We start from the raw sequence: 20,369 nt of genomic DNA, 5'->3' as shown, positions 1-20,369 counted from the left end.
AATGAATTCAAGGACCCTGCAGTTGCCTCGATCCTCTGTAATGAGGATTGAAGAGTATTTATGTGAATCCAGGGTCTTACTATTTTACCAGGATTTACTGGATTCCAGAAACTCACTCCATTCTTTTTTGGCCAGGGCTGGTTTTTTAATGTTGTATTTTGGTGGGAAGAATCGGTTTGTTTACCCGATGATATTGATTCATGAAAAATCATATTCTCACTGACACGACAAAAACCATGGAATTAAGCACAGCAGGCAGAGGGAAAGGGAGTCACAATGCAGACAACCCCTATTGTGAAGGGATGGAAGAGTTTACCCCTCAGTCTCTTGAGGAGTGATCAGAGTCTATTTCTTCTAAGATTCTCCAATGTAAAGGGGAATCCTGCAGGCGACAGCTATGCCTCCCCCCCCCGACCCAGTCGGGGGTTGGGAGGCTTCAGACAGGTGCCACTCTGCTGCCCAGGAAGAGAATGTGGGAAGCCAGAGACCAAGAGAGAGCGATGTGAGAGAGACAAAGAGGAAGAGAGAGAACGAGCTGAAGAGAGAAAGGAGGGCACACAGAGATACAAAGACAGACACAGTAAGAGAGGCAGATGAAGACGCAGAGACAGAAGTAGATTCAGAGACAAGGAGTCTCAGGCAGAGACATTCAGAACACGGAAGAGAGTCCAAAGCAGGTGCGTCCACACTCACGCTAGTCCTCACACTAAAATAGTCTGCTACGACCACTCTAATGCCACCCAGATTAAAAAGAGCAGATCCAGCCGCAGCGCCCCTCTTTCTATACTGACGCTTTCCAGGGGGGCGGATCCCAGGGACGGGCGGCGGGCCCTTGCCCAGCCAATAGTGGCACACAAAGGTTAGAGGGACGTTTCCCCCAAACAACGCGACCCAGAAGCCTCTCGAGGCCACGCTCACGTTCGCCTGTGTCAGACCTGGATTCTTAATCTGAATAGCTCCGCCCACAGGGCCCTGTGTTCCAAAGAGAAGTCAGCTCGGCCTTTTGCCTGTCTGGGTAAGCCCTGATCAGCCTGCACATTGCCCTGCGCCGTGAGGAGGTCCACCGCTAGCGTTTCCCTTTTTCCAGAGGCCGCTAGTCCTTTGCCTGGCTGACTAGGAGACTCATGAAATTCTCCCTCCTTCTGAGAGGCCCACCTCCCGCTTTAGCAGCCGAGTCCCATACGCTGGCCAGGTTGCGCACCGCACTCTTATTGGAAGCAGCGACCGTCCGTCAAGCATTCTGCCCAGACGCTACTCTGTCCTCATCCCCCAGCCTTTCCTGGTAGGTAAGGGAGGGTGAAGTTGCCTCGACTCTGGGGAAGCGCGTCTATTGGTCCGGCACGGTATCTGTCATTGCTTAGGCTGCGAACATCCTCGAGTGAAGTGGGGGAATTACCTCGAGCCTTCGATTGGGTCGGGGAAAGTGTCAGTCAAGGAATGGGCGGGTGCAATCCCCATCCAACGCACAGTACTGGTAGAGGTACAACGCAAAAAGGTGGGGGTTGCACGGCGCTGGCGCCCTCCGTGCTCCGGATTGGCTGCACGTGAGCCGCGCCCCCCTCGCGCGGACAGCCTTCAGTAAGAGACTTGGGCCCGGCTGGCCTCCGGAAGCCGCGCGAGCGGGTGCGGTGAAGAGGAGAGCAGAGAGGGCTCGCTGGGTTCCCAGCCAAATCCGACGTATATCTGGGAGTGGCGCGCGCCATCTCAACGGTGAGGGACCACCGGTGAGCGGTGGGAGAGGGGGGTCAGGCGCCGCGGGGAGCGAATGAAACTCCGCAACAGGAAGTTGCTTCAGAGCTGCGTCGCACCCGGAAGTGTGGCAAGACAGCAGGCGCATCCGGAAGTGTGATGCTACCGTGGCTACGGGAAGTAATGGTACCTGGCCAGTTGAGATACCGGGTTAAAACAGGTGTTTATGTATCTTTATTTCCTGAGGCTCGGTAGAGGCTTCCTTTTAGAAGAGTGTTGGAGGGTGCACGTGTTCGGTCATGTTTTTTAATGTCTCGTCCCATTTAAAAACCGAGGGGAAACGAGCACTAAGAAGAGTGTGTACAAGGGCCAGGCTCAGTAAAGGCTTTTAAGTTTCTTTTGCTTTCCCTCACCCTCAGTTCCCTCCCCCACCGGGATGTGCAGATGGAGGCCGGAGGAGACACTGCTGCCCCAGCCCCCGGGGACGCGGAGGACTTGGAGGACACGCGGTTCACCAGTGAGGAGGCTGGAAAGGGTGGAGGGGTTCACGAGGACCTGCCAGATCCCAGAGACGGGGGCCTGGAGGAAACAGGTATGCTTTCCCCTCACCAGGGTCGTGGAAGGACTCTATAGGGGGTGTCATTGTTGAGAGAGTACAATGAGGGACCAGTAAAGAGTCTTTGGGGACTCACAGAAGTAGCTTAAACCATAGCCGGGTCCATAGGAGGTAATTGTTGACCCACATTGTAGTTTAAATCATTGAGGAATGAATGCTCACTAGGGACTTGGAATGAGTGTAGGTCTTTGAGGAATCAAAAAGGGATCAGTTGGTGTCAAAGTGGGCATTGGGGATTTAGGATGTTTAGGTCAATGATTGACCAAAAGAAAGTTAATAGGGGCAAAGGTGGACTACTTAGAAATCAGTGTTTGTGGGGGTTGGAGTGTTACCTGAGTCATTGAAGTTGGGAAAGAGATCAATGGGAGCCAGTGTGCACGCAGAGTATTTACATCGTTGAGAAATAATGGCGAGTTGTCTGAGGCATTCTTTAAGGAAACAGATATTAGTGGATGTTAATGGTAGTCATTGGTGGGGAGGCAGTGGACATCAATGAGATTATTTGGAGAGTCAGAGGACCAGTAGGAGGGTCTCTAAAGACCCAGCTGGATGCGTAAAGGTATTCTGTGGAGAACCAATGAGAGTCATTGGGGAACCATTGCTCACAGACCACTTTGGAATTAATGGGTGTTAATGAGATCATTGGGAAGGATCAGGGGACATCACTGAGAATAAATGGGGGCAAAATCTTTGAAAACTTAGGAATTATTGGCAAGCAATGGCAGTTATTGGGAGGAGGAAATAGGTAATTGGGGGCATGTGGAGTCAGTGAGGGAATATGAGGTCATTAGGATTTTATGGGAAAATTGTTGAGACATAGTTGCCAGTGGATAATAATGGTTGTCTTTGGGGGATCAGTGGAAATTAACTGGAATAAATGGGAGAGGTATCTAGGGAGTCAGCAGGGGAGGCAAGGAAATCATGGGTTTCATTGGTGATTGTTAATTATGATCATGGGGAAGGGCAGTGGAGGTCATTATTAAAATCCTGTGTGTTATTGTATATTATGGTGGTTATTGTAGGAAAGGGACTGGATATCACTGAGAATAAAAGGGGGGTCAGGGCAGTCAGTGGAGGTCCCTGAAGTCCTGGGTGTTAGTCGAGATTAATAGTGATCACTGGGGAGAAGAGAGAATAGTATAAAAGAGGGTTGGTGGAGTCAGCAGAGGTCACTAGAAGTCTTGGGTGTTAGTGGTGGTCATGGTGGGGATGGAGTGGACATAGAATAGAATAGAATGTGGGTCAGGGCAGTCACTGAAGGTCATTGAAGACCCAGGTATTAATGATGTTAACGTGGGGTCATTGGAATGTTAGTGAACAGCATTAGGATTACATATGGGGTTAAGGGAGTCCTAAAGATCTGGGTGTTGTTGGTGGATATTCATGGCAGTCATTGAGAGAATTAGTGGTCATCACCAAGAATATAAATGGGTGATCAGAAGAGTTAATGGGATCATTAGGGATTAGTGGACATCAGTGAGACTAAATAAGAGGTTATGGTTGTGGGAGCGGGGAGCATTCTAAGACCCAAATATAAGTAGATGTAGTGGTTGCCATTGAAGGACGAGTAGATAACAGGAGAATAAGTGAGGAGTTAGAGGTATTAATGGGGGATCGTTGAAGATGAAGGTCATTCAGAGGCAATGGGGTGCTTTGAAGACTTGGGAACGGCAGTTATTGAAAAGGGAATAATTGGTATCTAGGGAAATAGAGGGTGCAATTATGATAATGAGAGATTGGATTATCTGAGTTTTAAGGTCATGTATACAAGTGAGGGGCAGAGGAGGTACCTTGCAGTCTGTCAGCATCAGGGGTCACTGGGGCTGGTAGGGATTTGGTGGGTCCTTGGGCACATGGACTTAGTGGGAGTCCACATGCACATGACTTACCAGGGCCTCCCTTTCAGGATCTGAGACCAAAGACCAGCCACCTGGCATGCTGTCACCACTGCCCCAGTCAGAGGCCTCATCATATACCTGTGGACTCTGGGATCCTGCAGCCTCTGAAAATAGTCCCACGGGTGACTCTGAGAGTGATTCTGGAGGCCAGGGTGGGGACCCCAGTGACGAGGACTGGCGCAGCAAGCGAAAGCATGTGTTTGTGCTGAGTGAGGCAGGCAAGCCCATCTACTCAAGGTATGGTAGTGTGGAGGCACTGTCGACTACCATGGGTGTGATGACAGCCCTCGTGTCCTTCGTGCAGAGTGCAGGAGATGCCATCCGCGCCATTTATGCTGGTGAGCAAAGAGTCAGGAGGCAGAACAGTGGACAATGACTGGGAATATAGATATGGCTGGCTGGCTATCTGTAAGTCTGTCTGTCTGGCTTCCTGGGGCATTGTCCAGCCACCCAGGGGTGGGTTAGTGTGTGTGTGTGGTTGGCCAAGCATCTGAAAGGGGGCCTGCGGGGGTTGTGTCCATCTATTTGTTTGGCCTTCTGGGTTCTGAGTGATTAAGTCACTGGGATCTAAGTGACTGGCTGGATACTTCCTTTTTTATCTGAGAGTATGATTTTGGGGGCTGTGTGTCTGAGTTGTGTGCCTTTCTGGTTGTGTGTCAGTTCTTGTTCCATCTTGCCCTACTTCATGCCGTGTGTCTAACCTGATTCCTTGACCATCCCATCTTGCCTCTACAAATGATCAGATTCCACCAGCTCGTCCTTATACCCTGGTCCAGTGTCCACAGAGTGAATGTGCAAGCTCAGGCCAGAGTTGTATGTGTTCAGGAAAAGGGTGGAAGAGCCTCACCTGACCCCCTCCAGTCACCACTGACTCTTTTCTACCCCCTGCCCCATCTCTTCTCTCCCCTAGAGGACCACAAGCTGGTGTTCCTACAGCAGGGCCCACTGCTGCTGGTGGCTGTATCAAGGACTCCTCAGTCAGCAGCCCAGCTGCGGAGGGAGCTGCTAGCTGTGCACGCACAGATTGTGAGCACATTGACACGTGCAAGCGTGGCCCGCATCTTCGCCCGTAAGCAGAACTATGACCTTCGCCGCTTGCTGGCCGGCTCAGAGCGCACACTGGACCGGCTTCTAGACAGCGTAGAGCGGGACCCAGGTGCCCTGCTCCTGGGCGCTGTGCGCTGTGTGCCCCTTGCTCGCCCACTGCGGGAAGCACTAGGTGTACTGCTCCGACGTTGCACAGCACCCGGCCTGGCACTATCAGTGCTGGCAGTGGGTGGTCAACTGGTGACAGCAGCGCAGGAGCGGACTGTGCTGGCTGAGTGCCGGCTGGACCCAGCCGACCTGCAACTGCTGCTCAACTGGGTGGGTGCACCAGCCTTCGCAGCGGGAGAGGCATGGGCACCTGTGTGCCTGCCCCGCTTCAACCCTGATGGTTTCTTCTATGCATACGTGGCCCGCCTGAATACCATGCCTGTCTGTCTGCTGCTGCTTGGCACCGACCCCGAGGCCTTCCATGACATGGCCACCTGTCGACGCCTGGTTGAAGACGGCATGCACACCCTGGGTGCAATGCGTGCCCTTGGGGAGGCTGCCGGCTTCTCTAATGTCCCATCATCCAATGCCCCTGCCTACAGTGTACAGGCTGTGGGGGCACCTGGTCTCCGGCACTTCCTCTATAAGCCACTGGACATCCCCGACCATCACCGCCAGCTGCCCCAGTTTACCAGGTAGGTCATGACCCCGTGGACAATTGGCCAGGCGAGAAGGCTTATCTAAGTGGAATGTTCAGCATCTCATAACATGACTTGGGAAAGAGAGCCAGCGATGCTCTAGAAAGATGGAATAGAAGGAATCTCTGATGAGCGAGGCTCAGCTACCGGTCTCAAGGAATCCCTTATTCTGATGGAGATGAGGGCCCCAGTACTCAAGGAATCCCTAAGTTTGATGGGGAAGCTGGGCCTCCAACCACTGAGATTCCTAAAGCCTGATGGGAAAGGCTCAGCTCTGTAACTTAATTGAACTTCCGAGACTGAGGGGAGATGGGCCAGCCAAGAAAGCCCTAGATTGACCCTGTCCCCACCTCCCTCCATCACTGCAGCCCTGAGCTAGAGGCCCCGTACAGCAGAGAGGAGGAACGGCAGCGCCTGTCAGACCTGTACCACCGCCTGCATGCGCGCCTCCACAGTACCTCCCGACCCCTGCGCCTCATTTACCATGTGGCTGAGAAGGAGACACTGCTGGCCTGGGTGAGTTGGGTAGGACTCTAAAGGGGTTAATTCCCCACTTCAAGCCTCCTTTCCCTCCATTGTATCCCCTTCGACCATAACGAACTCCATTCATCAAGCACACTACGCCTTTGCCTGGAGTATGTATGCTTTTGCCTCTAACACTGTCCCTGCCATCACACACATCTTTGAAACCCATAAGGACCAATCCTCCAAACCTCCCATTAGCCCCATCATTCTGTTTGCTGTTCCCTCTTTAGCAACCAGTAGTGTCTTCAACTTTCAATAGGCCCCATTAACAACGATCACTGTGCCTGCTTATTTCTCATTTTCCCTTTAGGCCCACCCATATGTCTGCAGGCACCAGCTCAGTTTTGACTTCATGAGTCCCTAGCACTCCTTGAACACCACAGGCTTGGTTCCATGCTGTGCCTTCTACCTGGGTTATTCTTCCCTGGGGTCTTTTCAGAGTTCTCTGCCTCACTTTCTATTAAAGGTCAGCTCTTCTGGGTGTTTGGTTAAGGTGACCTCATTGGCAATGACACCTTCCCCCAGGCTCCATTTAGTGCACAGTTATTAAATCATTTATTGTATGCCTATTGTTTATCAGGAATTGTTCTAGGCCAAGTGTTTAATTTTTTAACTTTCATTTCCAAGCAATTTTAGACTTAAAAAGAAGTTGCAAAATGGTAGAAAGAATTACTATAAACACTTCCTTTACCTGGTTTCTTGAGATGTTAATATGACCACTGGAATTTATCAAAATCAGGGAATTAGCGTCAGTACAATTACATCTACCTCGCAGACTTCACTCACAGTTCACCGCTTGTCCCACTGATATCCTTTTAGTGGTCCAGAATCTGGTCCAGGATCACATGTTAGATTTATTTACCATGTCTTCCTACTCTCGCTTATTTTGAAAGAGTTCCTCAGTCTTTTTTGTCTTTCATGACCTTGGTGAGTACCAGCCAATCATTTGAAGAATGTCCTTCAGCTTGTGTTTTTCTGATATTATGACTAAATTGAGGTTATGCATTTTGGGAAAGAATATCACAGAAGTGATGTTGTGCCCTTCTCTACATCATATCAGGAGGCCCATGATGTCATTTTGTCCCACTGTTGATGATGATAACTTTGATCACTTAGTTAAGAGTGGTGTCGGCCAGACTTCACTATGAAGTTAGTATTTTCTTCCTTTGTAATTAGTATATATGTGATGACTATGTCAGTGTTTCATCCATTACTTTTAATATCCATTAATGATTCTTGCTTGCAAGTTATCACTCTGATGTTTAAAGATGGTGCTTTTTCTAACCTTATCATTCCTTCTACACTTATTGTTTGATACTCTACTTATGGAAGAACTTTTCCTCTTCCTATATTTGTCTATTGAATTTCTAATTTTATATCAGTTTGGTCTCATGGATTTTTCAGTAATTCAGTGGGCTAAAAGTCTTTTCTTTCATTTATTTCAGTGCTCGAATTGTCTCTGATTTAGCCAGTGGGAGCTAAATATCCCCATCACTGCATGAGTACTTCTTACTTTTTGGCACAGGATGTTCCAAGTTCATCTTGTACTTTCTCTTTGCCAGTCCATGAAATCAGCCGTTTGTCCTAGGAGCCCTTGTACTTTCTAGTGGAGAGTAGTAGTTCAAAACCAAGATATGGTAGGCCCAGGATTTTAAATTAGGTGGTCAGGGGATGGCATCTAAGTTGGGGGTAGTGGGGAGGTAGTGGGTCATGAGGGTATCTGGAGGAAGAGTCCACCCAGCAGAGGGAAAGGACTATGCAGATGCTCTGAGGTGGAACTGAGCCTGGTTTACGTTTGAGGCTATAGCGGCTGGAACAGAGGGCGCAGGAGGGGAGCAGTGAGAAGTGTGCGGAAAGGTGCTGGTGATCAGATCAGGTTAAGTCTCTCATGTTGGTATGAAGATTAAATTGAATTAATCCTCACATTAAGTTCAGGTTACATATAATGAAAACATAGGTGTGTGGAGCTCATATACAACAATTGCTCATTAAATGTTAAGCATCGTTGTTACACCCAGCCACAGATGAGCGAACTGAGGTCCAGAGAGTACACACACACGTACAGCCAGCATAACCCAATTGATGCCACTAGACCTAGATGATCCCTTGGCCCAACTGAGAACTTCTGGCCCATCCATGACACAATATCAGCTTATGTGCTTTAGCCCAGTGACCAGGCAGGACCAGGTGGGAGTGAGTGCCAGCTGTGTTTCCAGACAGGAGACAGGCACGGGGCTAGGGTTGGGCACAGCCCCTGTAGCCCAACTGACTGTCTCTCCTCAAACCCACAGGTGACCTCCAAATTTGAGCTCTATACCTGCCTCAGCCCCCTGGTGACCAAGGCAGGTGCCATCCTGGTAGTGACCAAACTCCTGCGCTGGGTGAAGAAAGAGGAGGATCGGCTCTTCATTCGTTACCCACCCAAGTACTCCACACCCCCAGCAGCCCCGGCTGCTTCTGCAGACCAAGCTTCCCATAACGGCTTGTTCACTGGACCTTGAGAAGCAGAGCTTCCAGATTGGGCAGTGCTGGGAATAACCATCTTTGGCTTTTACCTTCCGTCTCCACCCTGGAAATGAGGTGGACAGGGTGGGACGTGGTTGATGGTGGTGTCTGTGGCTGGTCCCTCTCTCCCTGTGCAATGGGGCAAGATCTGAGGACCTGCCCACAAATGAGAGATGGGTGGCAACATGACTGCACACAGGTAAGCAGGCTGCATCTCAGCTCCCTCATGTACCTCCACCTTTGGAGAAATCCTTAGGCCTCTCCCCCTCCCTCTGCTTCACCTCCTCTACTTGGATGACATTCCAGTTTTTGTCAAGCTATCTACTAGTCTTAGGCTCTTCCCTGCATCCAGAGTCTGCCTCCTCAATGACCTCTCAGTCCTTGAGTGTCCAGGGCTGGCCAATGTCTCTTTGGGTGGCCCATAGGGGTTCTGGAATTGGGAATACAGGGCCAGCCTGTGCACATAAAATGCCTAAACCAATCCCTACATGGACATTCTTTTACCCTTCATGTACTTCATCTTTGCCCTGTCACCCATGTTGGCTGCTGCTAATATTAATGGGAAGGTGGTCCCCAGTCTACCTGTATGTGTAACCCAGGACAAAGCCCCTTGCTGTACACGTTGGCTGAAAGCCAGAATTTTTACATAGGAGTTACATTTAGCTTCTAAGGCTTATTCTGCCCATTCATGAAATGAAGAGAACCTCTCACAAGCTGTTGATTTGCGAACTTAAAGGGATTCGAACATCTGTGTACCACCGAATAATACATGCACATCTGTCCCAGACTTTCTCACAACCTGCACAATACAAGCAACCTGGAGAGGGAGAGAAGCCTTGTAGAGTTTGTATGTGTACGCACAGAACTCACTCCCCGACCCACTAAGACCCTAGGTCTGCCCTTGTTTCCTCTAACCTGGGGTTGGGGCGCATGGAGCCAACTGCCAACCGGGTAGTGGTGAGCGGACGCGCACTGCACGCGTGCGCACTGCAGAGCCTGTGTACGCTCGTAGGGATTTATTTCCCCAACCAGTTGTCCAAGGCGCAGGCGCAGAAGCCACGCGTTAGAAGATGGCGGGGAAGTTGGAGCCTTTGGAAGTGGAGCCGCCAGAAGTTGTAGAGGAGGCTGAGGCGGGTAAAGGTAATGAGGACAAGCTGGCTTCTCCCAGCCGGGGCAAAAGGCGGGAGACTTCGTCCCATTACAATAATGAAATATTGGTAGAAGTACTAAAATAAGTCAAATTTTAAGCTTTTTATAAAATACTGTTCAAAGGGGAGATAACATGTATATTCTCATCATGTAGATCACCTTGTCAGCTTCTTTGGATATATTGCTTAGTATTCTAAAGTAAACAATAGATTAAAGACTTCAGTATGCATCTCTTCAAGCAACGAGTGCTGGTTGACATTCTCACAAAAACCACTGCTGCTTCCACATCTAAGAAAGTTAATTCTCCAAAATCATTTGACACCCAGTGCATACCACACTTTGCATGGACTCTTACATATTGTTTGACAATGGCCACTCCCACAGACGGCTTCTTTTCTCCAGGGCGTTTTGATAATGACACCCACACTCCAGTGAAGGGGAAAAAAAGTCCTACAGACAAGTGGAAATTGCAGTCTAACCAAAATCTCTCAAGACGGTGATCCACTACTGTGCCACATTTTTAACTAGGAATTTTCAAAAGGTACCCAAGTTCAGAAAATAGCATGTCGAATGCCCATATACCCATCACTGTTTCAACAGTTTTCAACTTTCTGCCCTCCTTTATAACTCCTCTTCCTGCACAGCCTTTAAACCACTATATTAATAAACATGTTGGATTGCATTTCTCCAGACCTATCCATGCAGACATCAACAATAATGACTATTTACTTGTTTATTGTCCTAGCATGTGAGCTGTGTGAGAACCATTTATTGCTGTTTCTCCAACACTCAAATAATGCCTGCTTGGCATATAGTAGGTGCTCGATAATTATCTTTGTTTAATGTATGAATAATGAAATAATTTTAACACGGAGAGCTCTTAGGTTAGGGCCACACATTGAATGCCAGCTTTCAACAATGGAGACAGAAATGAGAGAGATGCAAATAGACCTCATTTATTAAGCACTCACTATAGCTGATGCTGTTCTGAAAAATTTAGTATCAGTCTTTCAAATTTACCAAACTTGAAGTTATTCACCAGCAATGGAGAAACTTTAAAAGCATAACAAGTTCCCATTTCTAGCCATCAAAATTGACTTTATAAAAGGAGGGATAATAATCTAGTATTGATTACTTTGTGGAGAAAAAGGCCATCTCTTAACTACTGGAGGAGCTGACCAGTAGAGGCTGTGCTAGAGACAGTTTGGCAGAACATTTTGAGCATCCAAAGTGCTATTTCATCTCTTAAGTCACCATGCTTGGTAATCAGAATACACATGTGCGGATAAGGAAGGGTCATTGGAGTTTTGTCATTGAAAGCAAAACACAAGGAGAAATCATGGAGAGTGAATTTAGGTATATCCATGCATGTTGTGGAATGCCTTTATAGTGGACTTCTTTAAGCAGCAGGAAAAAAAAAATTTTTTTATTTGATTTAAAATAATTAAAAATTAATTTAAAAAGGATAAGACCATGATTTATTTATAGAGAATGAGCTCCAAAAGAGATCATATTTTTATGAGAAGAATGCAAGTTGGACTGAAAAAAAGTATCAACTGTGTTCCTGTGTGTTGCACAGATAGATGTCTATAGGCTAAAGGCCTAACTAAGCACTCTTAACAAGGGACTTGGGTTTGGGGGGCTGCGCAGAAGTGGAGGCATTTTTTTATTTTTATTTTTTGTTTTTTCTTTTAGGAAAATATAAGTAGTACTATATAATTTTAAAACATGAGAAAGGGAAAAATTTGAATGGCATCTGAGTATCTTAATATTTGTTACTATTAACATCTTGGTTTTGGTGGTTATACAGTGGTTACCTGGTAGATTCCCTTGTATAGAGGAAATATGCACTGGAACATTAAAGAATAATGGGCCATGGTGTCTGTAATTAATGGTACAGAAATGCTCAAAAATGAGAAACCTGATAACAAGGACAAATAGGAACATTGCGGTCTATTTCTACAACTTTTATGTACATCCGAAATTATTTCAAAATAAAATGTTTAAAAGGGGTTCATGCTCTGTTGGCTGTTTTGTAACAGATTTTTAAAAAAATTTTCATCAAGATATTAACTTAAAGATAATAGTATTATTTAAAAGATTTACTGATCGCCCATAATCCTACCCTACAACTAGAAACTAGAAATACAGGGAAGAAGAAAAACATTGAGCTTTCACAGAAATGGTCGCAAAAGCCAGATATAAAAGACAAATGGAGATAATCAGGGAAAATCACAGATGTCCTGGGTATTAGATGAATTTAAAGATCCAGTGATTAGCAAAGATTGTTAATCTTGCTGTGATTATAGGCTTGGAGTCATCTAAGCGATTGTCTTCAAGTAGTGAGACAATGAAGTATCTAGGGATAGAATGTCATGAAGCTAGGGCTTGCTTGAAAATATTTCAGCACAAGAAAAACATGGCTGAAGCAAATATTCGTGAATATTAACGACTCAGATTGGAGTGATGAGTAAATCAGTTCATCGTGATATCTGCCCTACTTTCATGTACATTTGGAAATTTTCATAGTGAAATATTTAAAAAGAAAACAATCTCAAATACCTCTCCTTATTCAAATAGCTTTAATTTTTTGTTTAATTTCCAAATGTTAAGAGTATTTAAAAAATTTTTAAGTCTCAAGAGGAAACATACCACCCTATTAATAGTGTTATATCAGAGAAAAGCACTGAGATTTATGGCCAAGGAGAGAAGGGATAGTTTCATTTTTAACTTCACATATTTCTGTAGTGTTTGAATGTTTTTAGAATGTTACTTGGATAAGAAAGTAAAAAAGCAATACATGAAATACATGTTACTGAAAGATCTGAGTGTCTTCACCAAACTGTTGTCAATGGTTACTTCTGGGAAGGGGAGTGACTTGGAGAAGGGGCTGTTGATAAGAGGAGACTTTTATTTTTTATTCCATATTCTTATACATTTGTTTATTAAGTAATTTAAAAATTCAAATGCAAAAGTAAATAAGTGCATACTAATTTGTAAAATATTTCAGGCAAGACAAAAAGATGTAAAGAAAATGAACATGCCACCAGATATTTCAACAAAATGTAATAAGCTCAGGTTAAGAACCCCTGGTTTACAATGTGATTTTAATGGCTGCAAAGACTTTAACCTTATGAGTGTGCTATAGTCAGCTAAGGTGTATTTAGGGTGCTTTTATCTTTTAAAATTACAAACAATGAAACAATGACCGTCTTGCCCACCATCCTTCATTATTTCAAGATAGATTCCTAGAAGTGGAATTTCTGATCCAGAAGATGTAAGTTTTGGATACTTACCACCAGAAAGTTTGAAATGCGATACTGTTTTCACCTATCAGATAGGCAAAAAATCAAAAAGGTTGAAAACATACTTGGCTGGTAAGACTATGAGGAAGGAGTCTTTTCTGGGCCTGCCCAAAACAGGTGGGGGGCAATTCCATAATACCAGTCAAATTTAAAAATATACAGGTCCTTTGATCCAGCAGGTAGCTTTCTAGGAGTTTATCCAATAACACACTCCCATGTGTGCACAAAGAAGAATGTATAAGGATAGCGTACTGGGTTGAATTGTGTACCCCCCAAATTTCTTGTCAACCAGAACCTCAAAGTATGACATTATTTGGAAATAGGGTCTTTGTAGATGTAACTAAAGATGAGGTTATACTGGATTAGGGTGAGCCCTAATCCAATGACTGGTGTCCTTATAAGAGGAGGGAAATTTGGACACAGGAAGATAGAATGCAAGGTGAAGACACAGACACACACAAAAAGAAGCCCCAGTTTGTGGTACTTTGTTTCTACAGCCCAAGAAAACTAATAAAGATGGTCACTGTGGCATTTAGAACAGAAAAAGAAGGGAAACAACCTAAATATCTACCAGTAGGGGGCGGCTCTTAAATTATAGTATAGTCACTAAAAACAATAAAGAGATCACCAGTATACGTTGTCAGATGGAAAATACAGACTGTGGCACACCATTTATGACATGATGCCCCTTATATAGAAGGAGTAAACATATGCTTGTATCTGAATTGAATTACCTCCAAGTATGCATGAAAGCTTGTAACACTAGCAACCTCTGGGGAGGGGAATTGAGGAACTTAGGGTCTGAAGAGAAGGGACTTTTCACTGTATACTACTGTGGGTAAGCCCTTATTCATGTATCTGTTGTCTATCTTGTGATTTGTGAGCTGCCTGTAATCTCTGCCCAGTTTTCTTTGGAGGGAAGTGGACCACTGGGATTTGACCTTTTGTTATCGATTTCAAGAGTTTAAGATGTTATTTGTTGTTGTTATTTTAAAAGTAACACAGGCTCATGTTAAACATATATAGAGGCACATATGGTAAAAAGTGTATTTGAATCAAGATCCAAATAAGGTTTGTTCATTACAATTGATTTATATCTCAAGTTTCTTTTAATCATAGTTTCCCTTCTTCTTTTTTCTTTTTTGTAATTAATTTTTTGAAAAAACAAAATTGCAAGATTGTCCTGTGGAGTTTCCCAGAGTCTTATAATGCTGATCGCATCCTTTAACATGTTTCTCTGCTCCTTATATTTCCTTTTGTTACTTAGAAATGGAAACCTGATAAGATTCCTTTTTTTTGGGGGGAGGGGGGTTGGCAAGAATCCTTCATTATGTTCTTTCATCAGGAGGCTCATAATACCTTATTGTCTTTTTTCAATGTTAGCAGTCATTAATAACTATTTCCTAGACTCATAAATTCTTTAAGAATTTGCTAATCGTAGCCTATAATGATTTTAAAGAAATTCATATGAAATCTTTCTGCCCTATCACACTGGTTAGAAATTCATACTGATTCTGAGCAGCAGCAGCACAAAAGTGCTTCCCCTTCTCTCACCCCTGCGTTCCATTAAGGGGACATCCATGGTGTCCTTTGACCTCTCAGAAAGACATTGATCATTAGGGTTCCTGATTCATCCAGCATACACCATAAACCTCCAGGACAAGGAAGGCATGGGGCCCTGCAGGGCCCCTGCTCTGGCTGGAAGCCTGGCCCTCAGCCTGTTCTCAGTTCTAGCCCAGGGTTGTCTGCAGAACCCACTAGGACTCCCTTCTCCCTTACTAGAAAGGCCTGGACCTTTCCTTAGTCCCCTCTCACTCTTGCTGGATCCTATAATTCTGGTTTTCATCTCCACAGGGCAGACCAAGTCTTCGAAGAAGTCTGAAGACTTGCTGGCAATGGTGAAAAAGCTGCAGAAAGGTCATGTCTCTCCTTCTATCTGGGGTTTTGAGTCAGGCATGTGGCTCAAACCCAGCCCCCTCAACTCACAACCTTGGGAAATTATCCACTTCCACTTTCTCCCTCTAAGACAATTTATTCTTTGAACCAAAAATATAGCTTCAAAATTCAAGAAGTATAAGGGGATGGGAAAGCCCTACCCTCTTACACACTGACCCCTCCCACCCGCCAAAAGCCTTTGACTTGATCACAAGACAAATACTATATTTGAACAACACACACACACACACACACACACACACGCCATCCATTTCCCTGATCCACAGGCCAGCAGCAATTATTTTTAGATTCTTGGGTATTTTTCTGGAGATTTTTAAAACATACATTCTTGGGTGTATGTTCTTTGTCTACCCTTTTTATATACAAATGGCTTTGCCCCTTGCTTTGCTTGTTGAGGGGGACCTGGGAGCCAGCCTACATCAGTGCTGAGCAGATCTTCAGAGAAATTTCAGGACTGGAAATGCAGTGACTCTGACCACCTCCGGTAAAATGAAGACTCCTGGGGATTGGTTAGTCATAATCAGCACCTTGGAAGTACCCGCTGCCCTAGAAGACGCAGGAGCTTGAGTTGGTGGCCTCGGAAAATCCAGGGCTTGAGCTTATTAACACCAGCATGCTAGGGTTGGTAGCAAGTGTTTGGAAGTCTTTTGCCCCAACTCTGTGCTGTTGACCTTGAAGCCAAGATGGATGGGAAGGAAGGCTTGTCCATACAGAACGTTGCTAATGGGGCTGAAAGAAGGTAGAGATAACTCCACTAAAGAGAAAGTGACCTCCTGTCACTTGAGAACTTGAAAGCTGCCACCCACAAAATGAAAGCAGTATTTCCCCCATTTCTCTAATGAGGCCAATACCAGTCTGGTTGGACAGAAGTGACAACTGTCCTGCCAGGCTTTTAACAGGATGAGGCAGGCGGAAGGTCTCTGTTGGCTCTCACCACACTCAGAATTACATCTAGAAGCCTCCACTATGTCCCAGGAGGCCCTGATTGATCTGTACCTCCCCTTCCCCCCACCTCACCTCCTGCTACTTCCCACTTGCTTACTATACTCAGACCTGCCACAACAGCCCCTCGGCCATTACTTTGGACAAGTGCTTCCCTCGCTCCCACTAAAGGGACCATGCACTTGTCCCTCTGCTTGTCAGGGTTCCTCCCTCCACACCCCTCACCCCCACAGAACTGCAGGGCTTCCATCCCTCTCTTCATCTGGGGCCTTTCCATAATTCAAGAAGTACCTTCTACCCTTTCACTCTTCATTCCCTTGCTTTATTTCCCTTTACAGCAGTTACTGCCACCCACATTGATAGCATATATCTTTGTTTAATGTCCATATCTCTCACCCAGAATGTAAACCCTGCAAGGGTCTCTTACAGAGCCCGTGCCATACAACAGGCAGTCAGTAAATGCCTGTTGATTAATAGCAGCAGAGACAGTGCCAATACCCACTCTCCCTCCATTTGTCTTGGACAGCCAGGCATCTGACTTCTCTGGATCAATCTATCCTTCTGCAGAGGGAAGCCTGGAGCCACAGATAGAAGACCTGATTAATCGGATTAATGAGCTTCAGCAAGGTAAATTCTGGGTCCTAGGCTGGCCAGCTGTCCAGGAAGGACCTGGACTTTGAATGCTTCCATTTCCTCATCTATAAAATCCAACCCCCTCCAGGTTGTTTGAAGAAGAGTGTGCAATGTCACAATCTGCGAGAGAATAGCAAGGCTAGAGACTGTACTCACACAGTGTCTTCTTCCTTTCTGTGGCCCAGCAAAGAAGAAATCCAGTGAAGAATTGGGAGAAGCCCAAGGTCTCTGGGAGACGCTGCACAGGGAATTGGACTCCTGTAAGTGATTCCTGCCGATATTCCTGTGCACACCTCAGAGTCCTTGCACAGGCTGTTCCCTCTACCTGCTTTGCTCTTATTCCCTATAATCCAGATTTCTCTTGCTATCTCCAGTCATCTTTTAGCTCTCAGCTCAAATTCACCCTACCTTGATGGTCTCATGTGAAAACAGAATACCACCTTATGTCACTCACACTATTGTTTGACTTGTTTCTTCCCAGCCTTTATTTCTATCTGACTTGGTACATTTATTTATTTCTAGACATCTCCCCGCTCAGTATAAACCTTATGCATTCTGCAGAGTCTTTACTCCTTTGGCATTTACAGGGAATATGGGCATTGAGGGGGAGAAGCTGGATCAGGATGGTCTCCAGTGGGAGATGGGTGCAGATGGCAAGAACACACTTCCCTTCCCCTCCTCCGGGGCTCTACCGGACTTTCCGTGTGACCTTGAGCATGCCCAGGATATAGCCCCTTCCTTGGAGGCTCAAAGTGTCACTGTGTTTTCCAGTGAATGGAGAGAAAGTGCACCTAGAGGAAGTCTTGAGCAAAAAGCAAGGTATTTACCAGCTGCTCTGTCTTCATTATTCTACCCCACCACTCCAGAAAAGCCCACAGTCCCCAGACCAGCCGGCAGAACCTCACTGAAACCTGTGTCAGTATGTTTCCCTCTCTGCTCAAGTCTCTTGGTTGCTATCTGACTTGAAGTAAATACCTAAGTCAGTGCCCTCCAATGCCCATCACCTCCACTCAAGCCTGACTCCCCAACAGCTCTCACAGGCCCCTCTTGGTTCTTCTCCCTACAGAAGCACTGAGGATCCTCCAGCTGCATTGCCAGATGAAAGACAGCGAGGCTCAGAGGTAAAAGGTCCTACCCAGCTCTTCCCCACCTTATTCCCCAGCCTGAAGGAGGAGGAAGCAAGAACTAGGGAAAGTAAATATTGGACACACATTCTTCATTTCCCCTTTCTAGAAAACAGACTAGCTGAACAAGAGACTTCCACGCTCATCTCTGATAGTAGATGGTGGTATGAAGATTAACTCATGCATTTAATCATTCATTGCTAGTTACTGTATAAAAAAATTTCATCTGCTGGTGTTATTCTAGGTCTTCCCCTATTAGTTTTCCAGCTCTTCTGCCATCCATTCATTTGTTTATCTGTCTGCTCATTTAGGCCCCCAGTCATCCATTTACCTGCCCTCCATCCACACCCACCCATCCACCCACTCAGCCATTCACCCATTCCTCCATCAATACATCTATCCTACTGCCCAGCCCTTCATCCGGGCAGCCAGTCAGACATTATCTCTCCATCCTTCTGCCTATTCATCTTCCATCCATCCAATAGTTCATTCATCTTCTCTCCATCTTTCCAATCATCCATCATCTGTTCATCTAGCTGTTCATTTCTTCACCCAACTGTTCACACAGACATGTATCTATCCTTTTAGCAATCCTTTCATTTTTCCGCCCAGCTATCATCCCTTCACTCATCATTTCTCTAACCAGCCAGTGATTCAAACATCCAATTAACTTTTCCTCCAACTATCTATCCATTCATCTGTCCATCTTCTGAACCTTTGCTTAACACCTCTTATGACCCTGGTGCATCATGATTTTAATTGCATGAGAAAACCTGATGATGGATAGTAAAAGTGTACATATGCTTAACTACATACACACAGTGTGACAAGAGTTTATGTTCATTTATTAACCTAATCCTCATAAAGACAATGAAAGGAGTTAAGGGCTAGTGTCACCCTCCCATGATTACCACCATTTTACATATGAGGAAACTTGAGACCCAGGGAGGTTAAGTAACTTGTCTAGGATCACAGTGGAATAGCAGATCCAGACTGTAAGCCAGGACTTTAGAATCTATGACACTAAACTACTTGTCTCCTCACAAAGTTTTCTTGGGAAGGCATGGCCTGTTGAGGGACAGGATGGACAGGATGATGGGCTCAACAGAGGCCCATTAAGTTTCACATTCAACCAACAGAAGAAAGGAGAATGATGAAGGTTAGAAGAGGCCTCCCAGCCCCCACTCCTGCAGGAGGGCACGGGAGGCCATTCAGAGAACGTGACTGAAGTGGTTTTTCCCTTTCCTGGATGCACATGTTGCAGGAGTGCATGGACCAAATTTCTATTCATAACTCTCAGATTAAAGAGAGTTATACACAGGAAGCTGAGGTCACCCCGGGTGTAGGGCCTGGCACTGGGCAGGAAGTGGGAGTGGGGCTTGCACGAGGGAGAATTTGTTGGAAGCAGAGCTACTGGAACCAAAGCTTGGAAGATAAAGCCCAGAAAGGGGCTCGTAGCAGAGAGAGCACTGGGCAAAGATCTAAAGCCCTGTGAGTGAGGGACCCCCAGAGTGGGCTAGGCTGGGTGTCGGTCCTAGCAGGTATTCTCTCATTCCTGGGTGTCGGCCCGTAGGTTGCATGTCAAAGAACAATTGGATTTGATGGGCCAACACAAGGACCTCTGGGAATTCCAGGTGAGCCATTGTCACTGTCTCCAGCCAAAGCCCCTTCTCTCCTGGCTTTGATGTCTCCGCTGGCTGCTCAGGTCCACCTACTGCTCAGGCCCAACTCCATGCGATAGTCTTTGACTCCTTTCTTCCTCTCACCTACTTACTCCTCCGCTTTTACCTGAAAACTGGTCACCTTTTACCATCTCCACTGCCACACCATTGCCCAGACTGTTGCAGCAGCCATTGCTGATCCTGCTTCCCTCCTGCTCACCTAGAGCATGCTCACCTTGCAGTGGCAAATGGGACCCCTGAAAAAGCAGTGGTCAGGACATTAGATAGTCCAGGAACTCTGTGGCCTGTGAATAATGGCTACGAAGGGGCTGGGAGCACAGCAGATGGCCCAGTCTTCTTCAACACCTAATAAACACCTGGACACCTGCCTTCTTTCAACTAATGTCACTGGATGCATCCGGAAGCATTCCAGGCAGGAAGAGACAGTAGGGGAATTCAAGAGGCCAAGTTTTTGTTGTCCCCAGGATGGTTGGGGACAGGGGAAAACATACCCAGACTCTAAACAAGAAATTAAGTAAGATAGAGTATATAATGTTAGTGGGGAAGGCCTCAGCAGGTGACACTTGAACACCTGAACGTAGACAGGAAGGAAGTAAGGGAGGAAAGCATGCA

At 46.1% G+C, this 20,369-nt stretch overlaps 1 protein-coding gene and 1 long non-coding RNA gene across 5 annotated transcripts; both read left to right on the top strand.

Annotated features, from left to right (window-relative positions):
- Positions 1-1,537: 1,537 nt before the first annotated feature.
- On the top strand, positions 1,538-12,128 carry MON1B (MON1 homolog B, secretory trafficking associated). Of its 4 annotated transcripts, none has more exons than XM_025045340.1 (6): positions 1,538-1,724; positions 2,109-2,281; positions 4,212-4,541; positions 5,114-5,933; positions 6,305-6,452; positions 8,753-12,128. In XM_025045340.1, exons 2-6 carry the CDS (start codon positions 2,134-2,136, stop codon positions 8,960-8,962), a joined length of 1,656 nt encoding a protein of 551 aa, XP_024901108.1. In that variant the 5' UTR covers positions 1,538-1,724; positions 2,109-2,133; the 3' UTR covers positions 8,963-12,128. The 4 variants fall into 4 exon arrangements, with proteins under 4 accessions (XP_024901108.1, XP_006909774.1, XP_006909775.1 ...); XM_006909712.3 differs by having other exon boundaries at positions 1,541-1,710; XM_006909713.3 differs by lacking the exon at positions 1,538-1,724 and adding an exon at positions 1,790-1,909.
- A 3,148-nt stretch (positions 12,129-15,276) lies between these two features.
- Positions 15,277-17,186, top strand: LOC112478149. The gene is made up of 3 exons (XR_003045714.1): positions 15,277-15,337; positions 16,886-16,945; positions 17,137-17,186. It is a non-coding gene; the product is annotated as an uncharacterized LOC112478149 (long non-coding RNA).
- Positions 17,187-20,369: the final 3,183 nt, after the last annotated feature.

The sequence above is a fragment of the Pteropus alecto genome, unplaced genomic scaffold (assembly GCF_000325575.1).
Source record: "Pteropus alecto unplaced genomic scaffold, ASM32557v1 scaffold42, whole genome shotgun sequence".
In the NCBI taxonomy this organism is placed as follows: Eukaryota; Metazoa; Chordata; class Mammalia; order Chiroptera; family Pteropodidae; genus Pteropus; species Pteropus alecto.
This window is presented reverse-complemented; position numbering and strand designations above follow the sequence as displayed.